Raw genomic sequence first — 19382 nt, forward strand, 5'->3', positions numbered from 1 at the left:
CCTCCAGGGGGGTCTTCCCAACCCAGGGATTGAACCCAGGCCTCCCACATGGCAGGGGGAGTCTTTTACTGACTGAGCCACCAGGGAATACCAAGGTGGGTAGCCTATCCATTCTCCAGAGAATCTTCCTGACCCAGAAATTGAACCGGGGTCTCCTGCCTTGCAGGTGGATTATTTACTAGCTGAGCTACCAGGGAAGCCAGAAGTATATATAACCTAGGCAGGGGCTTCCCAGGTGGTGCGATGCAAGAGGTGCAAGAGATGTGAGTTCGATCCTTGGGCTGGGAAGATCCCCTGGGGTAGGAAATGGCAACCCACTCCAGTATTCTTACCTGAAAAATCCCATGGACAGAGATGCCTGGTTGCCTACATTCCATGGGGTCACAAAGGGATAGATACAACTGAGCAACTGTGCACACAGACACATTTTCATACACAGATTATATGTACTTCTATAATTATATATATTTTAGAGGTGGGGGTAGAAGGTCAGGACTTATGCATGTCACCAGAACCTGACCATGCTGGCACCCTGATCTTGGACTTCCAGCCTCCAGACTGTGAGAAATAAATGTATGTCGTTTATAAGCCACTCGGTTAGTCTACAGTATTTTGTTATAGCAACTCAAACTGACTAGTACACCAAGTTTGCTTCTTCTGGTCAACTCCAAAGTGGTTTAGAAATGAATTTGTTTTCTCATCTCCTCCCCATAGATTTCGCAATATAATAATTTTCTAGGGGATATCTCAATCATTTGGGGAACTTTGCTTACTGTTTTTGTTTATATTCATAACAAAAATTTCTGAAAAAATGTAAAATATAGAAACTACTATACTATGCGATAGTGATTTGTTACTATGTGATAAACAACTACATTTAGACTGATCATAAAAGTAAAAACCAACACAAATATCTTCATTTTCTAAAGAAATATATCTTTATTGACTTTTTCCATTTTCTTACAAAGCAGTTAAAATCTCCTTCTTGAACTTGCATGCTGTTCAATGTTATGGTGACTGTCTCCTTATGAGACTGTCAGTGGAGCTGTGGTAAGTTTCCTTAAGCACCACAGAAGACAATCATTGCGTGGTCCCACTTTTCCAGAAAAGAATCCAAGTTTCACCAGAAAGAGTATGCTTAGCTCTCTTGAAGAAGACCAGTTTAGTGGATTAATGTCTAATTTACATACAGTAAGAAAGACAACCTTTGAATCTTTACAGATTAAATGCCCACTTTATACCATGGTGTAATTGTTTGAATTATTCATGAGTGTACAGTATATAGATGTAGATGAACTAGATATGTCTATAAATAAAATAGTGCTTTAAGATAACAATATTCTTTGGCTGATTTAAACGCCTACAATGGACTCTTTAAAAACACTAAAATGAAAATGGCCCCACTATTATTGTCAATCTTAACACTGAACTAGTGCGGAAGGTTCCTATACTGTTGACTGTCACCATCTCCAGGTCCACTATATATTCTCTTGGTCCTGATAGCGACTTCACCAGCACAAGCATTGCACTTACAGGACTTGTTTGCTAGAATGAAAGAAAAATGAGGGAGTGAGAAAATAATTTTTCCTCTATTGGAGTTTCTATTATTTGTGAATACACTTCCTTATAAGAATTAGGGGAAGAATTCTGAGGTAGGATTAAAGTCACTACTCAGTCCATTCTTGGTTATAATCCTTCTTGAATCTTGTCTCTTGTCCACACAGTCATTAGTCTCAGATATAGGGACATGCTTTTTTTGATAGTTCTTTGTTTTCTTTCATCTCTTTGTGTTAATTTTTCTCTTCACTTTTATTGAGTAGTTATATCAGTAAGAGACTGCAGTTCAAGTGAGAATGACTCATTATAGAGACTGCAGTTTATGTGAGAATCTGATATTTTTTGGACTGATAAAAAAAGTTGTCACCTTTCACTTCTCACCATTGTGGATCTGTTTATATTCTAATAGGTGAAGAGATATGTAAACAGTTTCAATAGAATGTGGCAAATGCTAAGATATGCAGGGATGTGCAGGGTTACATGAAGATACATAGAGGCACATGTATGTGTATGTGTTAGTTGCCCAGTCGTGTCTGACTCCTTGTGACCCCATGGGTTGCAGCCCGATAGGCTCCTCTGTCCATGGAATTTTTCAGGCAAGAATACTGGAGTGGGTTGCTATTCCTTTCTCTAAGGGATCTTCCAGACCCAGGGATTAAACTCTGGTCTCTTGCATTGCAGGCAGGTTCTTTACCATTTGAGCCACCAGGGAAGTCCACATAGAGGTGTATACACACAGGGAAAAAGAGAGGGACTCTGAAGCATTAAGGCAAGGCCTTTGATTGCCTGAGGACAGTCATCCAGAATAATTGGGAGTTTTGTAAAGAAGGATGTTCTGGAGAAGTAGATGCAGTTTTTCATTTTGATGGACAATATGATGGGCACTGTAGACTCCAGAGAGATCAATTTGGACAGGCAGGCAGGTAGGTCTATGGATCTGGGTGCCAAGAGGAGGGCAGGGATAGAAACAACAGATTAGGACTTTCGCTGTCACTTCAACTGTGTGGGTGCTAAGTTGCTTCAGTCGTGTCTGACTCTTTGTGACCCTATGGACTGTAGCCTGCCAGGCTCGTCTGTCCATGAGATTCTCCAGGCAAGAACACTGGAGTGGGTTGCCATGCTCTTCTCCAGGGGATCGTCCCGACCCAGGGATGGAACCCGAGTCTCTTATGTCTCTTGCATTGGCAGGCGGGTTCTTTAATACTAGCACCACCTGGGGAGCCCAGTCACTTCAACAGATGGACATTAAACCAAGGGAGAAAATGTACACATGATAATAATGGGTCTGGGAGAGGCCAACATTTAAGGATGGACAGAAGAGAAGCCATCGAAGGAAGCTGAGAAGAAATAGATAATTAAGTAGAAAACAGATGAACAGCAAGAAGTGCCCAATAGAGCAGGGGAGGATGAGGGTGACTAGAACTAAAAAAATGCCTCTGGATATAGCAGTATGGATGCTGTTGGTGGCTTTTTTCCCAGAGCAATTTCAGTAAGGTAGTGGGAATAGAAGGCAGAGGAGTAACTAGGAAGTGAGAAAGTAGAGACTGTGATTACAGACTATGCTTTAAGAACCTTGGCTAGGAAGGGAGAACAGAGAGAGGAGGCAACATCTAGAGGGAAAACAAGTTGCATATGTAGGATGTAATTAGAATTTAATAGGCTAAGTTCCTGAAGGAAATGGAATGAAGAATATAGGAGTGAGTTGGCCTTGATGGATAGAAGTGAAATTCTGTCTTTGGAAAATTCAAGCAAGAAAGATAGAAGGGGGACACATGGAGTTAAATTTGCAAGGGATAGGATGATAAGTTCAAATAATTCATGACTGTTGGTTTCAGAAGAGTAGAAGGTGAGTTCACCTACTGAAAATGAAGGGTGACTCCATGGACATGAATTTGAAATTTGAGCAAGCTCCAGGAGTTGGTAATGGACCAGGAAACCTGGTGTGTTGCAGTCCATGGGGTTGCAAAGAGTCGGACATGACTGAGCAACTGAACTGAAGTACTTAAAGAGTATGGGGACATTTGCAATCAGCGACTGAAAAGAAGGAGCAAAAGAAAGTAATAGGATTGTTGAGCATACTGAGGACACCCCTGAAGATTTAAAATATTACCAGTCTGTGCTGACAAGGTGGGTATGAAAATAGATATGGATTATGGGATTGATCTAGGGTTGCGGGACGGGGACTGGAGGTGCTGACGACAGTAGTTCAAGGGTCCAATTAGAAGTTGATAGGCTGTAAGAAAAGGGGGGATGGGGGTCAGAGGACCAACATCACTTTGAGAGTAAAGTGAGGGCATGAAGGAGAAGGAGACTCGGTCCCTGAGGGGATCACTGGAGACTAAGATTCTAGTGTGGAACTGTTCTGCATGATAAACGTGTCCATCATGTGGCTATGGGGTGGTGGCAGAGTGACATGAAGCTGAAGTTCATGGGGGATGACATGGCCAGAGATTTGTAGGCTAAGGTCCTGGATGACTATAATAGTGCCCAATTCTGAGTGATCTCACCTGCTCCCTACACACTCTCCCTGAGTGAGCTCATGCATAGCCATGACTTCAAGTATGACATATCTGCCAGTGGCTTAAAAGTCTATACTTTGAGTTCCAAGCCCACATATCCAATACCCTACTCAGATTTACTTGGAAGTCTCAAGGCAACCAGTACTCCATATGTCCAAACTGAACTCCTTGGCTTCCTCTCCACACTAACTCCTTCTTCCTTGTCTCAGTAAATGGTCCCACCATCTATTGCTGCTCAAGACAGAAACTTGGAGGTTATCCATGATGTTTCATTCTCCTTCACCTCCCCATAAAAAACAGCTTACCTAGTCATGTAGTTCTTCGTATATCATCATAAATCTGTCCACTTCTTTTGGACACACTGCTACTACCCTAGTCCCCCATCTTTTGAATTACTGGTCTTTCCATTTCCATTTTTGCTCCACTTCAATCCAGGCTCTACAGTGTAGCCAGGATTTTTTTTTTTAATGAAAAGTGAAAGTGAAGTCGCTCAGTCGTGTCCGACTCTTAGCGACCCCATGGACTACAGCCCACCAGGCCCTCCATCCATGGGATTTTCCAGGCAAGAGTACTGGAGTGGGGTGTGAAAACCTGATAGCAATTCCTCTTCTTGAAACCCTTAGTATGGTCTGTCATGCATTATGTGATATAGGCCCTGCTCATCTCTCCAGGTTTCTCTCAAATCATTCTGCCTATAGCACCTGGAGTTGTAGATCAACTTGTCTGCTTTTTATTGCTTCCATTTGCTAGTCTCTAACTGCTAGTCTTCAGTTTAAATCTACTTCCAAGAAGCTCTCAGACCACCACTACCTTGGTTAGGGTTGACATGTAGTGTACTCATGAGGAATTTGCCATGTTCAGTTTAAACATTCAGCACACTTGTGAACACTTGTTCAATGTCTTGACCATAAGACTCACTGGGGCCAAAACTGGTTTGGTTTTATTCACTGCTGTATCTCTAGAACCTGGCATGGTACTTGCCTCTTACAGGTAACAGTGATACCTTGAAGGTGTTGATCGAATTAATTCATTCATTTAAAAATATTTTTGAGCACCTGCAAAATGCCAGGTACCATTCATTCTATGTGCTGTGCATGGAAAAGTAAACAGATAGACAATGTATCTGCTCACTGCCCTCACATTGTAGTAGGTGACACAGACAAATATTACAGAAGGTGGTGCTAGGGGTTGTGAAGAAAAATAAGTCTCAGTAAGGGAGGAAGGATATTGGTTGGTGTGGGTGAAGGATGATATTCTACCTTCAATTTAATGTATTACTTTTTTCTAATGTGTTCACTTTTCTAAGGAAGAAGATTTTTTCAGTATTCTCCCAAAAGGAATATAAATAAAATCCTATATCCCTCAGATTCTTTCAAGGATAAGGTCCAGTCTTATGCTTCTCAAGAAATTGTCTTTGACTCCTAATTCTTTGATGTCTTGGGCCATGGAATTAAATACAATTAAACATTGCTGCTGTTTTCATAGGTGTTAACTATGCCACAAAGTAATATTTAAAGCCCTTTGATATAAGGAACTGTGTATTACATACACTTAGCATGGATCTGAGCATATAATAAGTGTTTAATTAATGCCTGCTGATTGTAAATGGCCTCAGCACAAGTGGAATTTCAGTGAAGACATTTTGTAGGATTTTATACAACTACTTTTTGAATTATGTGATAAGAAGTAGTCTTGAAATACCTTTTGATTTTAAATGCTTCTTTTTGGTTTTCAAATAGTAGTATTTAACTCTGGGATTACAAAAATTGACAATGTTTTATATCATTCATTAAAAGGGATTTTACTTGAGACAAATACTGTATTTATGATAAGTGCACTGATATGAATCATAAAACTTTAATAATGCCATGTTTATTAAAAATATGCAAGAACTTTGCATAACTGTTGATACTCCTAGGAAATTTTTTTTTCTTAAATTATACCTAAGAGTCCCAAATGGAAAAATATTTTTAAATTAACTTATTTTGTTGCCATGGGTTACAAATAATGTGATTTCTTTGGGCTAAAATTATTAAATTGTTATTATCTAAACTGTGTGAAGTTCCTTTAAAGTAAATTTCTTATAAATATCTATTATATCTCAAATTTAAAGCATCAAAGGTTAAAGAAGTTTATTTTTAGTTATTAGAAAAAAGAATAGTAACAGATTGTATTTGGGTTGGGTTTTTCTCTTCAGAAGTTGGTCATGAGAAATTAATCATTTTTAATTTACTGGCAAAGAAACACAATCACATAATTCTAGAGCTGGAAGGGAACTTAATATATCAAAGAACAGGATAAATGTGTAAACATTAAAAATCTGTAAACTTTACCACAAGGATGAATTTCCCAATTTACTTTTCATATTCTCAAAATGAAATATTGACCTTAAAATTTGATTAAAAATGAAGAGTGCCCAAAGGAGTTTTGAGAAAATTGTAACTGGATGAATAACATCCTTAACATGAAACAGTTACCGTAACCCTGCAAACTGGTTGGTGGGGTGCCATCATTTTCACATGAAGTGGTGAGCCATATTTAAAATGTCAGAATTTTAACCTAAAATGAACTTGCTAAGATTTTGCAGGGGGACTGGAAGGCTGAGGCATTGGAGTCAGGAAGATCTGCTCGGAAACCCTTGGAGGGATTAGAGAGGTGCTAAGAGCCAGTTTAAAGGAAGAGAGTCAGGGACATGAGGAAGCAAAGATAACACAGGGGACACTGTGAAGAGAGAAATGGCAGAATTCAGAGAAAGATTTCATATAGGCAATGAAAGGAAAGGAAAACATAAAGGTGACCTCAGATTGTCTTCCTGGAAATTTGCAAGAATGGTACAATTTATTGGTTGTATACATGGTACAAGGGTGGGAGGTTGGGGTCACTTCTCAGATATTTATGGGTCTTAGTTTTGGTGCAAATCTTGTGAATGTAACAATAAGGAATTCAGGGTTTTTGAAAAGTTCTGTAAGAATTAGTTTTTCTATGTACAATTAAATAGCTATCACTGATTTGTAGTATCTATTTAGTGTGTGTGTGTGTGTGTGTGTGTGCAGGCAGGCTTGTATTTTGGTGGTCACATATAACTCTGTTAGAGTCTGTAATTTTTATCTGAGTGACTTTAGAGAAGCTAATTCATCTCCTTGGGTCTCACTTTTCTGTAAAATATGGAGATAAATATTAATCTTACCAAGTATCAATATTACCAAGAGGATTGTGAAATAATGCATACAGGAAGGCCTTACACAATGCCTGCAGATAAAAACTCTTTAAATGTTGGCTTTCTTTCCAAGTGAATTACTATCAAACAACAACAAACTTGAACCAAGTTTGCTAAGGCTGCCCTCAGGATACTTACTCTTAGGTAGAACTCTCCGTTTTCATTTCCAGATTTAATCCGAAAAGTGTTGATAGTGTTGGCATAAATGGTTGTGGCCTGTATTTGGAAGATGTCTGATGGTACAGACCTATCAGATCGAATGCTCATGTATTTGTAGACGATGGATTGAGGAAGTTCTCGGCACATTGCATTTGAGACTGGGCAAACACATCGGCTGCAGAGACAAAAGTATTCACTTGTTAGGCTTGGTAAAATCAGAAGATTCTCAGTTTCAAAAGTTCTGGTTTTTCTTACTTCTCTGATGTTAGAACATAGGGATCTTGACAAGGATTTCGTGGGTAACAACGGAAGCCGCCATGATAATTCCAACACATTTCATCTTCCCGACATTCATTTGTGGTCTCACACTCATTTATATCTGTAGAGATGCAGAGTCAAAGAGTTTACTGATATAAGTAAATTGCCTAAGTGGCAGATGCCAGTTTGCCACCAGAAGGAGGTATATGAGAATCTGGACTGTTTAATTTGATTTTAGACCTAAAACTTGGTGGGACCTGAATTCATTGCATTTAATTCAGAACAGATGTAGTGAAACCATTCTCAACTGATTAATATGTGTCATTTCATTGTATTTTATCAAGCATCTATTATTCATCTGTTGAATTCAAAGCCAAATGCTAGGCCACTGACTTTGCTTAAATAAAAGTGAAAGACACCACTTCTTGGGGGATTAGAGAAGGCTGAAGGAAGGAGGAGCCCTCTCAACTTGGCCTAGAAAAGGTGGTGGTTAGATAGGATTTTTATCATGGAGGTGGGGAGGGTCTTCCAGGGTGAGAAAGCAGCAAACAAAAACTCTGGAGATGGAAGTTTATTGTCAGGCTCATGAGCTTGAAGAGAGGGAAAAGCTAGAATGTGGTTTCAGTAAGTTGTAGCATGCTGCTGGATAGTTGGTACTCTGGGAGTGGGTTACACTGTCCTTAAGAAGCTGTTTACAGGAAAAGAAATGAGGCTATGAAGCATTCCAGCATGTGAAAGTGAAACTCACTCAGTTGTGTCTGACTCTTTACAACCCCATGAACTATACAATCCATGGAATTCTCCAGGCCAGAATACTGGAGTGGGTAGCCGTTCCCTTCTCCAGGGGATCTCCCCAACTCAGGGATTGAACCCAGATCTCCCACATTGTGGGCAGATTCTTTACCAGCTGAGCCACCAGGGAAGCCCAAGAATACTGGAGTGGGTAGTCTATCCCTTCTCCAGCAGATCTTCTCAAACTGGAAATCTAACCGGGGTCTCCTGCATTGCAGGCAGATTCTTTATCAGCTGAGCTACCAGGGAAGCCCATAGAATGTGGCTATTTAAAGATCATTGGGAAGAAGAGGAATTAAGGAAGGGGCTGTCAGCAGTGAGAAGCAACCCAGGAAAATGCACTTCAAGGAGGTCAGAACAAGAGAGAGTCTCAGGAAGGAGGGTTGTGGAAAGGTCAGGCTGGACAAAGACTGAGTTTAAACTTGGGAATCAAGAGTTCCCAGATGACATCTGAGAGAACAGTTTCTCCAGAGAACCATTACAACAATGACAAAAATTATATTATGCATATCCTTATGTGTGCCTTCCTTTACATTTGAATAGTGATAAGTTTATCCGATATAAGTCTTTTCTGAATCATTCCTTCCACACAATCAGATATTTTCATTCGTTAATTTACTTATTCCATAAATAATTTACTGAATTCTTATTAACAAGACAGTCATGGCCTAGTTGCTGGGATGTGATATCTTTCTTCCCTCTGAATTCTTATATCTCATTTTTCCTCTTTTGGGGCCTTTATTGGTTTCTGCTTTGCATTATTGAAATCTGCATGTTTGTTTCAATCCTTCTATTAGCTTGTACTCTCCTGGAGGGTAAGCGCCATTGTGCACATCTTTTTATCCCTTTATCACATAGCATGAATGCACTGGAGGCACCTGGATTTTAGCAAATATTAAACTGAATGTGAGAGTTGGACTATAAAGAAATCTGAGCACTGAAGAATTGATGCTTTTGAACTGTGGTGTTGGAGAAGACTATTGAGAGTTCCTTGGATTGCAAGGAGATCCAACCAGTCCATCCTAAAGGAGATCAGTCCTGGGTGTTCATTGGAAGGACTGATGTTGAAGCTGAAACTCCAATATTTTGACCACCTGATGTGAAGAGCTGACTCATTTGAAAAGACCCTGATGCTGGGAAAGATTGAGGGCAGGAGGAGAAGGGGATGACAGAGGATGAGATGGTTGGATGGCATCACTGACTCAATGGACATGAATTTGGGTAAACTCAGGGAGTTGGTGATGGACAGGGAGGCCTGGCATGCTGTGGTTCATGGGGTTGCCAAGAGTTGGACACTACTGAGTGACTGAACTGACTGACTGAAACTAAACTAAGTTGCTCTTCACACAACATGTGGAGATAGAAAGATATCTCTATGTGGCATGAAGGAAAAACAAATAAGGGTTAAGTGGCTGACTCAAATGTATACAGATAGTGACAGGCATCTTTCCACCACAAGGTACTGCATCCTCTAAATGAGAATAATTCCATTCTTTGTCTTTGGAGAAAAAAAATTTCTTTTAGCTTCCAAACTGGCAAGAGCTCTCTGGAACCCAAGAGGAGACTGGAAAAGCCATGCAGTTTCCAAGAGTCAGTTACAAAAAGTATCTTCTTTTGGACTGGCTATGGCTAAAGAAAGAACTTAGATTCCTCAGAAGAAATCACAGCTGACTTGTCCTTTCAATATTTTCACTTTTTTGAAAAATAAAGATGCTGTTTAGTTAGCTACAAGACTGGTTTGTTATATGGAGTTCAAAAGCGGCAAAAGGAAACTTTATGTAATAATTTTATTTATTACTTCCAGTAATTTACAGCCTAGCATAATCAGCTCCTTAATCATTTTGGAGGGTTTTTCAGAAATGATTAATAGTATTAAAATATTTTATGAGTGTGTCTGTGTATCTGAGTATTCTGTCTCTCTCTCTGTTTCTCTTCCTCACCACTGTCCCCTTCCCCTCCCCACACCAACCAGCACATACACAGAGAGTTTTCATTTTTGCAAGTCTGTGGAAATGAGAACAGTTATTTCATCCCCCAAATAAACTTTTTAGGGGAAGGTGAGAATCGAAACTCTTTTGGTATTAATTTAACCTGTGGACTGTTGGGAAGGGATGCTTTCAGTGGGGTAAACCTATTGTTGTATACCTTAAAAGAATGGTCTCCTTCACAAAAAATGTTTTAGTTTAACAAATATTCTTCAAGGTATAACACTGATGAATCCCTTATTTGCAATTCCACTGCATTTCACCTTTCATCATAACAGATATAAATGTTTCCATAAAGTAGGCAGGTAACTGAATGTTAACTTGTTTCTGTCTTTTGCTGGGTATCAAGTCCATTTATGATTAGAAAAACACATAGATATTTGTTTGAAGGGCTCCAGGGATATTGGTTAAGATAACCCTCTGGCTAACATTTTCCTGCATGTAATATTCATGTTAAAAGTCTCAATTAGAGTTCAGAAAATAAAACCTTTGGAATGCAATGTTTTTCCACAATTAACATTACAGAGTCTCTAGTAACCTTGAAAGGGTAAAAAGATGTTACTTGTGTAATGAACTACATTCTGATTATGCTCATGTTTTGTGGTTAGATTCTAGTTGAATAATCACATGCATGCTATAAACTATCAGGTAATAGATGTTTCTGTGAGTTAATATTTCCCTGCAAAATCATGATGCAGACTCAGAATCCTGTCTCCTTTCCTAGATATTTTCTTAACAAAATTTTACTGTCCTAGAAAAAATTTGCTACTGGTCATTTATATTGCTAGGTAAATTTCATAAAAACACCTTGAATTTTCCAGGCTTTATAGTTTATAGTTTTTCTGTGTATTATTCCATTTCATTCCCTCAACTCCCTTTTCCAAATGAGAAAGTTCAGGCTCAGAGAAGTCTGATAGTTTGTTAAAATGGTATGGATAGAATGTCATATAGCTGGGTCTTCAACAGATTTTGTGTCTTCAAATTCAGTCATTTTTTTCACTTATTTATATAAACGTGTTTGTACCAATTTTTCTAGGATTTTCAAATCTCTCAGAGAAATTCTGAAATCATCCTATGTAGGAGCTGCATCTTTTCTACCTATATGTCACTATGAAGACCACCTGAATATTTATTTTAAAACTGTATTGAAAGACATTAGCTATTTTTGGATTAATAGTTTTTTTTTTTTTTTAACTGAAGAATTCAGGCACATTTAATACACATGATGCTGATTTTGTCACCACTTATTACTATCCAGTTTATAATCCTAGTGTTTTAGAGAATTGAGATCTTTTTGAGGTACACCTAACCACGCATTAAGCTTATGTTCTATACTGAAATTCATGGCAAAATATTTTAATAATTGAATCATTTTTGGTGGATGATTAGAAGATGTATATCACAGGAACTATGTAGGCTATTTAGAAGGCATATTAATATTATATTAAAATTATTTCTATTTTAAGAAAAAATTATGACTTTAAATTTCAAAGAAAGATAACACTAAATATCCTCTTTATGAGGTGTGCATGTCTCATGATCAACAAGGGAAAAAAGAGCTCAAATTGTAAAAAACGAGAGTCTGTGGTAGAGATTCCAATACTTCCTCCCTGCTTTTCTTGGTTAAAACTTAACAGATCTGAAAACAATAAACTTACCCTGACATGTTCTACCTCTCACCACTTGGTATCCTTGGGGGCACATACATGAGAATTTCCCAGGTTCATTGACACACTGATATTGACACAGGTAGCTCGAGGTTCTGCATTCATCAATGTCTGTTGAACCAGACAAAAGCAACAACATAGAGTTGAATACTTACATGTTATTATTTTGGTATTTTTTTTTCAAACATTGCGATCTCTGAAACAGAAATGCAATACTTTATAAGAGGCTCAAATGCAAGTTCTAACAATATCAGCTTAGTTCTCATGGAACTTCACAGAGCAGAGAATTTTCTTACCATCAGTTTTACTCAATTACTGCTGACACTTTGGCAAATCCTGGAACTAACCATCCTAGCTGAGCAGACTGAAAGAAGTGGTTTGTGGTTGATGATCCTCGTGTTGTGCTTGGCAGACCCACCCTTGATGCAGATTCATATTTGCCTTCTCAGAAATTGGGTGGCTCTGCTTCCAAGTTCATCTGAGTTTTGAACTCCAAGTTTCATCCCTGTGCTAGCTTCTAGAGGTTGATGCCCTGGCAGAAGGCTTTGCATTTCTCAATGGTGCTGTTCTTATAGTTTGCTCAGAAGGGCAGAGGCAGCTGTCCAGAGCCAGCCCCTTTTGGTTTTGAGCGCAGTGGCATGATGGGAGGCCTCTCTGTGTAGGGTATGATCTTTGTGGCCCCAAGTAAAGCTGGGACAGTTTGTGAGGAAGTCAAGAGCATGAAGTGTCAATGCCATCCCTCAGGATGTCTTAGGCCATTTGAAGTACACAGTGGAGCGAGCATGTGCAGTGGACTCTGATGGTGATCCTTCAGTTAAATGGCCCTCTTCTTGATCATGTGGAGAGTGAAATGAAGGCACCTTAAGAAATGTGCCCTGAGCATGCAGTGGCAGGGATGCCTAGGGCCAGATCTTTTGGTTTCTATTCTAGTGTTCCTGACATGCAATCAGCTACTTTTGAACTTAAATATGCCACTAGTCCCCTGGAATTCTCATTAGACACAGAATTTGATTCAGTAGGTCTGGGCTGGGGCGTGAGAGTCTACAATTTCACAGGCCCCTAAGAGGTGCCAGTTCTGCTGGCCCATCACACTTGAGAAGCAAGATACTAGAGTACCCTTGCTAATTATCAGACCCAGCCTACATCTAGTATTTCAATTATTTTTTCTTCTTTCTTTTGATAACATACTAAAAAGACAGTGTTATAAGTGAACTAAGTTAACTGGATTTTAGAACATAATAAAAATTTGCTTTCTTAAACAGGTATATACTTGGATAAAGCAACAGCAAAGACAGGAACTGTGCTATTACTACCAATTATTTGGATAATATTTTACCTTCACAGTTGAGCCTGTCACTGCTTAGCTCATATCCTTGATTGCACTGACAGATGAACGAACCAAGAATGTTGTAGCATTGCTGAGCACATTGATTGCTGGCATCACATTCATTTATATCTGAAAGGCAAGGTCATACACACTTACATATTTATGTCTTTAAACATAGCCTTGCTCTTTTGTACCTATGTCATCTGATGATAAGTGAGTAATTCCCTAGCTGGATTCTTTGCCTTGCAGAAGCTCACTGGAGAACATCCATTCAGGTCTCATATTTATTGGAACAACTTCAAACATCTGTCATGTACTTTCAGAAATACCAGAATATTTTTTTTCCTGGGAATGATGGTTAGTTTGGTGTTTGATGAATCTTTCCAAAAGAATTTAATGGTTCTAATAAATATACATTCCAATATCTATTTTCTTTTATTGTTCAAATGCAGAATGCCAAGTCTATAAATAATTGATATAAGACACATACTGATACGGTCTCTCAGCATGCTGTAGTGAAGATTTATCTGTGCTATTTATTACTTTTTAAATGGGTCCTGTTAAATTCCATTACAATTATAACATAAGCCTTTGAGACCCATACAGAGTTTTGCAATGCTCTAAGGCACTGAAAATATTGTGAAAAGGCATTTTTCCTGCACTAGATTTTTTCCATGTCATGCCAATCTTAAAATTGTGTGCCGTGACATTGCATTCTGAAAGGGTAGGAGAAGCATGTGAAAATCAGATGCACTCTCAGCAGAAAGTTTATGTATCTGAACTTGTAGTAACCCCTTTGGCACCTTCAGTGTTTGTATCACACACTGTTGACTAACTGGTGTGTATATCAATCTATAGTTAAAACCTTTTTTTAATACTGTCACAGAGGAGAACTAAAACCAAAGTTAAAATTTTTTTCCATTTACATCTTGATGTGTTTTTAAAAACCAGATTGGTTACTGTCCTTTCAGCTTTGGGGAAGTTGATGGAAACCATGAATATAGAAAACTGGAGATACTGCTGGGAAGACAGAAATTGGTTGGCTGTTTCCAGAAGACTTACCTACACAGGTATAGTTGTTTGCTGCCAACTGAAACCCAGGATTGCACTGGCAATAAAATGATCCTGGTGTGTTCACACATCTTTGGTGGCAATATGGAGGGATGGTGCATTCGTCTACATCTAGGTTATTAAGCACACACGCAAAGAGAACCAAATTACCGACTATCCAAATTACTATTATTGATCTGTTTAATCTCAAGTTCTCAGCAGAGCATTATCTAGAAAACCTGGAGACCTCATTTTAAAAGTAATTATTTTTCTTTTTAAAAATATTAGGGTATCTGTGCTTTAAATATACTTTTGTATGCTCTCTGTAGCTAAATGAGATGTTAAGAACAAACACTTCATAAACCTGGCTGGATGGGTTGAGATTTAAAGAGGGAAAAGTAATTAAGACTATTTCACATATAAGTGAGAATGTAAGGCTGGGAATATAAAAGGTTATTTATAATTAAAGAAGTAGAAAAGAACTATGGAAGAATTGAGATATAGTATAAAACTAAGAAAGGAGGCTGCTGCTCAGCTGGTGACCTTGGTGAAGTCACTCAAATGTTCAGTAGTTCGTTTTTTCTTCCATATTAGACAGTAATGCTTGCTATGTGTATCTTGTGAAGTTTCTGTGAGAATCAAGTGAAAGAATGCTGTGGAAGGAATGGGATACTAAACAAGTTACTTTTTGAGAGTGCCCTTCTGACACACTGATCAAGTGTTCCAGCCTGTGTCCTCATATAAATATTTCCAACTATAAAATGCTCAATTGAGAACTTGTAGAACGGAATTAATATTTTAGAAGCATAATAAAATTTCATTAATTTACAACTGTACACTTTGTGACAACTCAAATATGGCATGTGTAATTTAAAATAATAATTATATACTATCAATGCAATGATACTATCTTATGGGAAAAATGAAAACAAAACATAACTTTCTGCTGAACTCTTCTGGTATTTTAATAACTACAAGTGTGGGAGGCAGAGTGCTCAAGTAGGTAGTGTACCACGAGGTAACCTGAGTTTAAGTCTTTGTTCCAGCATTTACTAGCTTGGTCTTAACCTCTCAGAGCTTCCATTTCCTCTTTTGTGAGTAATAATACAACAATGTGGTAGGGTTGTTGGGAGGATAACATGAGATGATACAGGCGAACTTCCTTGCACAAAACAGGCAAAAACAAATGGAAGCTATTATGAATAAGCTGCAAATATATGTGATTTAACTTGAATATTAAATAAACAATAACAATGTTCACATAGCTTCCCTCCTAATTTATTTATCTGTCTGATCAGATGTCATGTCAGGGAGGCCATTTCTGTCCATCCATATAAAATAACTTCTGCTCCATCTACCCCCTAATCCTGCTTTATATTTCTTTGTAGCCAGTGACACTCCCTGCCATTGTGTTATGTATTTATTTGCTTCTTGTCTGTCTTCCTCACTATAATGCATGGAAAATAAGATCCATTTTCTCCCCATGAGGTAGAGATAAAGTATTTTTTGTCTGTTGTGTGCTTAATACCTAGAATAGGGTCTGGCATGGTAGGTGCTCAGTAAACATTAGTTGAACGAATGGAAAGTTCATACTAATTAAGAGCAGTTGTGGCACAGTTCTTCCTAGTACCTAGTATCATAGCCAGATGACAATATCAATAGCTAAGTTATGTAAGTGGTACTTTCTAATAGCGCCACGAGGGCCGTGGTTCTGTAAAATCTGTTTGTTTACCACAGTGGTCCAGCACCTAGCACACAGTAAGCCCTCAGTAAATATTTGATGAATAAATGGTGCATGTCTTTTCAACAAGTAAACATTCATTGAACCTTTGTTATTTGTTAGCATTGTGGTTGGCAGTGTAGGTTTACACTGCTAAACATATGATGATGATCATATGTATATTCTACTCCATCTTGTGTGGAAAGCAGGCATGAAAACAAATTATTGTGTGGAAGTATAAGATCAAACATAGAAAAGTGTACAAGAGATAGAGGGAGCACCATTCCACGTGACTTGCTGACCACTGCTGGTATATTTGGACCAGTCCACAATGAATAAGTATAGAAATTGGGAGCATGTGTTTAGAAATAGCAATTTAGTGTTACTGCAACATTCTTATTGTACTCTATAGAAGTATTGATCTATAACAGGTTAGAAATTTACAAAAAGAATCCATCAAAGTTTGAGAATTATTGGCATAGAAGAAGGAGTGACTATATTTGGGGAGCTCATGGAACACTTCCCAGAGGAAGTGACCTTGACCTGGAATTTAAGATTTGAATAGGAGTTTGTCAGAAGTGTATGTCTCTGGTACTGAAAGCTTATACAGAGGTAGCAAAGTGTGACACTGTGTGATGTATTGGGGAACTATAACTCTTGGGACAAAGCTAAAGTGTAATTGTTTTGGCAGGAGAAGGGTGTTGTCACAGCAGAGTTGGGCGAGGATAAGATGGGGAAGACCTTATTTGCTATTGAGGAATGCAGTGTTGATTCTGGGCGTGAGAGGAACAGCAGGGAAGTCACATGATTAGATCTGAATTTAAGGACATCTCCTACTGTATCATAAAGAGCTCTAACTATATGTTCTATTTGCTTTGATTCTTCCCATAGTAGGCTGGGTTTGTTCTTTTTCTATACTTATTATACCTTCAGTTGTTTATTTTCCTAATACAATGGGCAAAACTTTGGTGCCTATGAATTTTTCCAAACAATTTTCTCCTAAATCACAGCTTCAGTCACTGCAAATTCCTGGTCCTTCATCAGAGACTGGACTAACTAGCCCCAGCACCTAGCAGAGCCCCAGGGCAGAGAGAGCAGGGCCAGGGCCTATGAAAGCTCAGAGTAGACACCCTGACACCAACAGCTCACATTCACTGGTGAAAACTGAATGTGGCATTGCCTGTCCCCAGAGATTTTTATCCTCTGTTCCTAAGAGAAAATAAGAACTCTTCACTGACCTAATGGTACGAGGAAGTATGTAAGTCAGTGGACAAAGGGAGTCAATTACAGAGTTTCATCCTAGTGCTGGGCCTCAAGATTGCACCCAGAACACTTTAGTTGACTTCTTATTTGCCAGCCTCCCCATATTGTATTCTTCCAGTCATTCAAAATGCATGCATTGAGCATCTACTTGGCTGGCAGACTTCAGGGACTGGGGAGACAACAATGACACAAACCAGACCTGGCCCCTGCCCTCAGAGAGCTCAAGTAGAGCTCTCAAGGAGGGCTCACGTGTTGCGGTTCTAGTACTGGAGCCACTTGTAACATAAAGAATGTTTAGTACAAGTCTGTTAACTCATTACATAACGATGGCATACAACTATTCAACCCAGGGCCAGGCACCATTCTAAGCATTCCTGCACATGAGCTCTTAAGATAGGGGCTGGTTTTATTTCCACAGTACAAAGGAAAGAAGTGAGACACAGAGGATTTAAGTAACTCAAAGTGAGTTAGGGATGGAGCTGGGATTTGAACCTTACTATTCGCTCTATAGAGCTTCCCAGGTGACTCAGTGGTAAAGAATCCACCTGCCAATAAAGGAGATGCAAGAGATGCAGGTTCCATCCCTCGGTTGGGAAGATCCCCTGGAGTAGGAAATGGCAACCAGCTCCAGTACTCCTGCTTGGAAAATTCCATGGACAGAGGAGCCTGGGGGGCTATAGTCCGTGGGGCCACAAAGAGTTGGACATGACTGAGTGACTGAGCACACACACAGCACACATTTGCTCTGTAAGCTATGTTACACTAAAACCTAGTGAATGAAGCCCACAGCATCAGTGTTTTAGAGCTAGGACACCAAATAACTAACTTAAATGATTCTCCTCTTTGCTTTTGTGGTCTCACTCATACCCTAAGCTTCTGCTTTTGCTTAGTCTAAGATGTAACTGACACTTTGATATCCAGACTATGCTTGACCTATAAAGTTGTTTTTTTTCTAATTAATATGGAAAATGGGTTGGTAGTCAATGAAAGAATAAGCATTATAGTTCTGCAAATAAAGATGAGTGCTTTGATTTGAAGGCCTGAGGGGTAAACAATTAAGATGCTCCAGACAGGACTTGGCTCACTGCACTGCTGTACTTACCCACACACTGCTCTCCTCGCTTCTGATACCCGGGAGGGCACTGACAGGCGAAGGAACCTCGTAAATTGATGCACACTTGATCGGCTCTACAGTTGTGTGTCCCTGCAGTGCATTCGTCTATGTCTGATAAAGACACGCAGCACAGAAAGAGTTTGAGTCAACTGTGGAGATGTTGGTATTTCCTCCATCTTTTTTGCCATACTTTTCTTAAAGAAAACAAGTTTTCACTCTATTCTTAAAACATTACTCTGTAATACTGTTTTATTGGAAATGCTTAAAATGATAAATTATTTCAAATGTTCAGAAAGCAATTTCAGAGATGCCACAGTATATCACTTATTAATAGATTTAACAAACGCTAATATTCTGCCATGTATGCTTCAGCTCACTTTGTTTTGTTAAGAAATGAAACATTAGAGGTGTAACCAAAGCTTTACTTCATTCTCATCCCTTTATTCACCCACCTACTACCATCCTGGTAGGTGTGAATCCTTCCTTGAGATTTTTTTTTTATACTTTCATTGAACATATATGCACCCATTAGCATATATGGTATTGTTTTGGGTGTTTTAAAATGTTAAATTGTATGATACTTGGTTTTCCACCCAATATATCATATTTGAAATAATTTCTAGTGACCAATCTCTAAAAATCTGCCTAATACCTAGGTAAAAATCAAGCTTTAATATTATGCATTGCTTGTTGCTGTTTTTTTTTATTGTAAACTTTAGCATAACATGGATGAATAAACTTTTCATAGCAGATT

At 38.7% G+C, this 19382-nt stretch overlaps 1 protein-coding gene across 5 annotated transcripts in view; it reads right to left on the minus strand.

Annotated features, from left to right (window-relative positions):
- Window positions 1-915: 915 nt before the first annotated feature.
- Window positions 916-19382, minus strand: part of EFEMP1 (EGF containing fibulin extracellular matrix protein 1) — a 72611-nt gene continuing 54144 nt past the window's right edge. For 3 of the 5 annotated variants that reach the window (XM_006068865.4, XM_025261052.3, XM_006068864.4), the window contains exons 5-11: window positions 18617-18739; window positions 14544-14663; window positions 13491-13610; window positions 12146-12265; window positions 7708-7831; window positions 7432-7627; window positions 916-1545 (exon numbers count right to left, since the gene is read on the minus strand). In XM_006068865.4, the coding sequence (XP_006068927.1) occupies window positions 1384-1545; window positions 7432-7627; window positions 7708-7831; window positions 12146-12265; window positions 13491-13610; window positions 14544-14663; window positions 18617-18739 (965 nt within the window). In that variant the 3' untranslated portion in view covers window positions 916-1383. Of the gene's footprint in view, window positions 1546-2338; window positions 2495-7431; window positions 7628-7707; window positions 7832-12145; window positions 12266-13490; window positions 13611-14543; window positions 14664-18616; window positions 18740-19382 lie in introns of those variants that run through there. The other 2 variants (XM_025261053.3, XM_006068867.4) reach the window with 2 other exon arrangements.

Source organism: Bubalus bubalis, chromosome 12 (genome assembly GCF_019923935.1).
Source record: "Bubalus bubalis isolate 160015118507 breed Murrah chromosome 12, NDDB_SH_1, whole genome shotgun sequence".
NCBI lineage: Eukaryota > Metazoa > Chordata > Mammalia > Artiodactyla > Bovidae > Bubalus > Bubalus bubalis.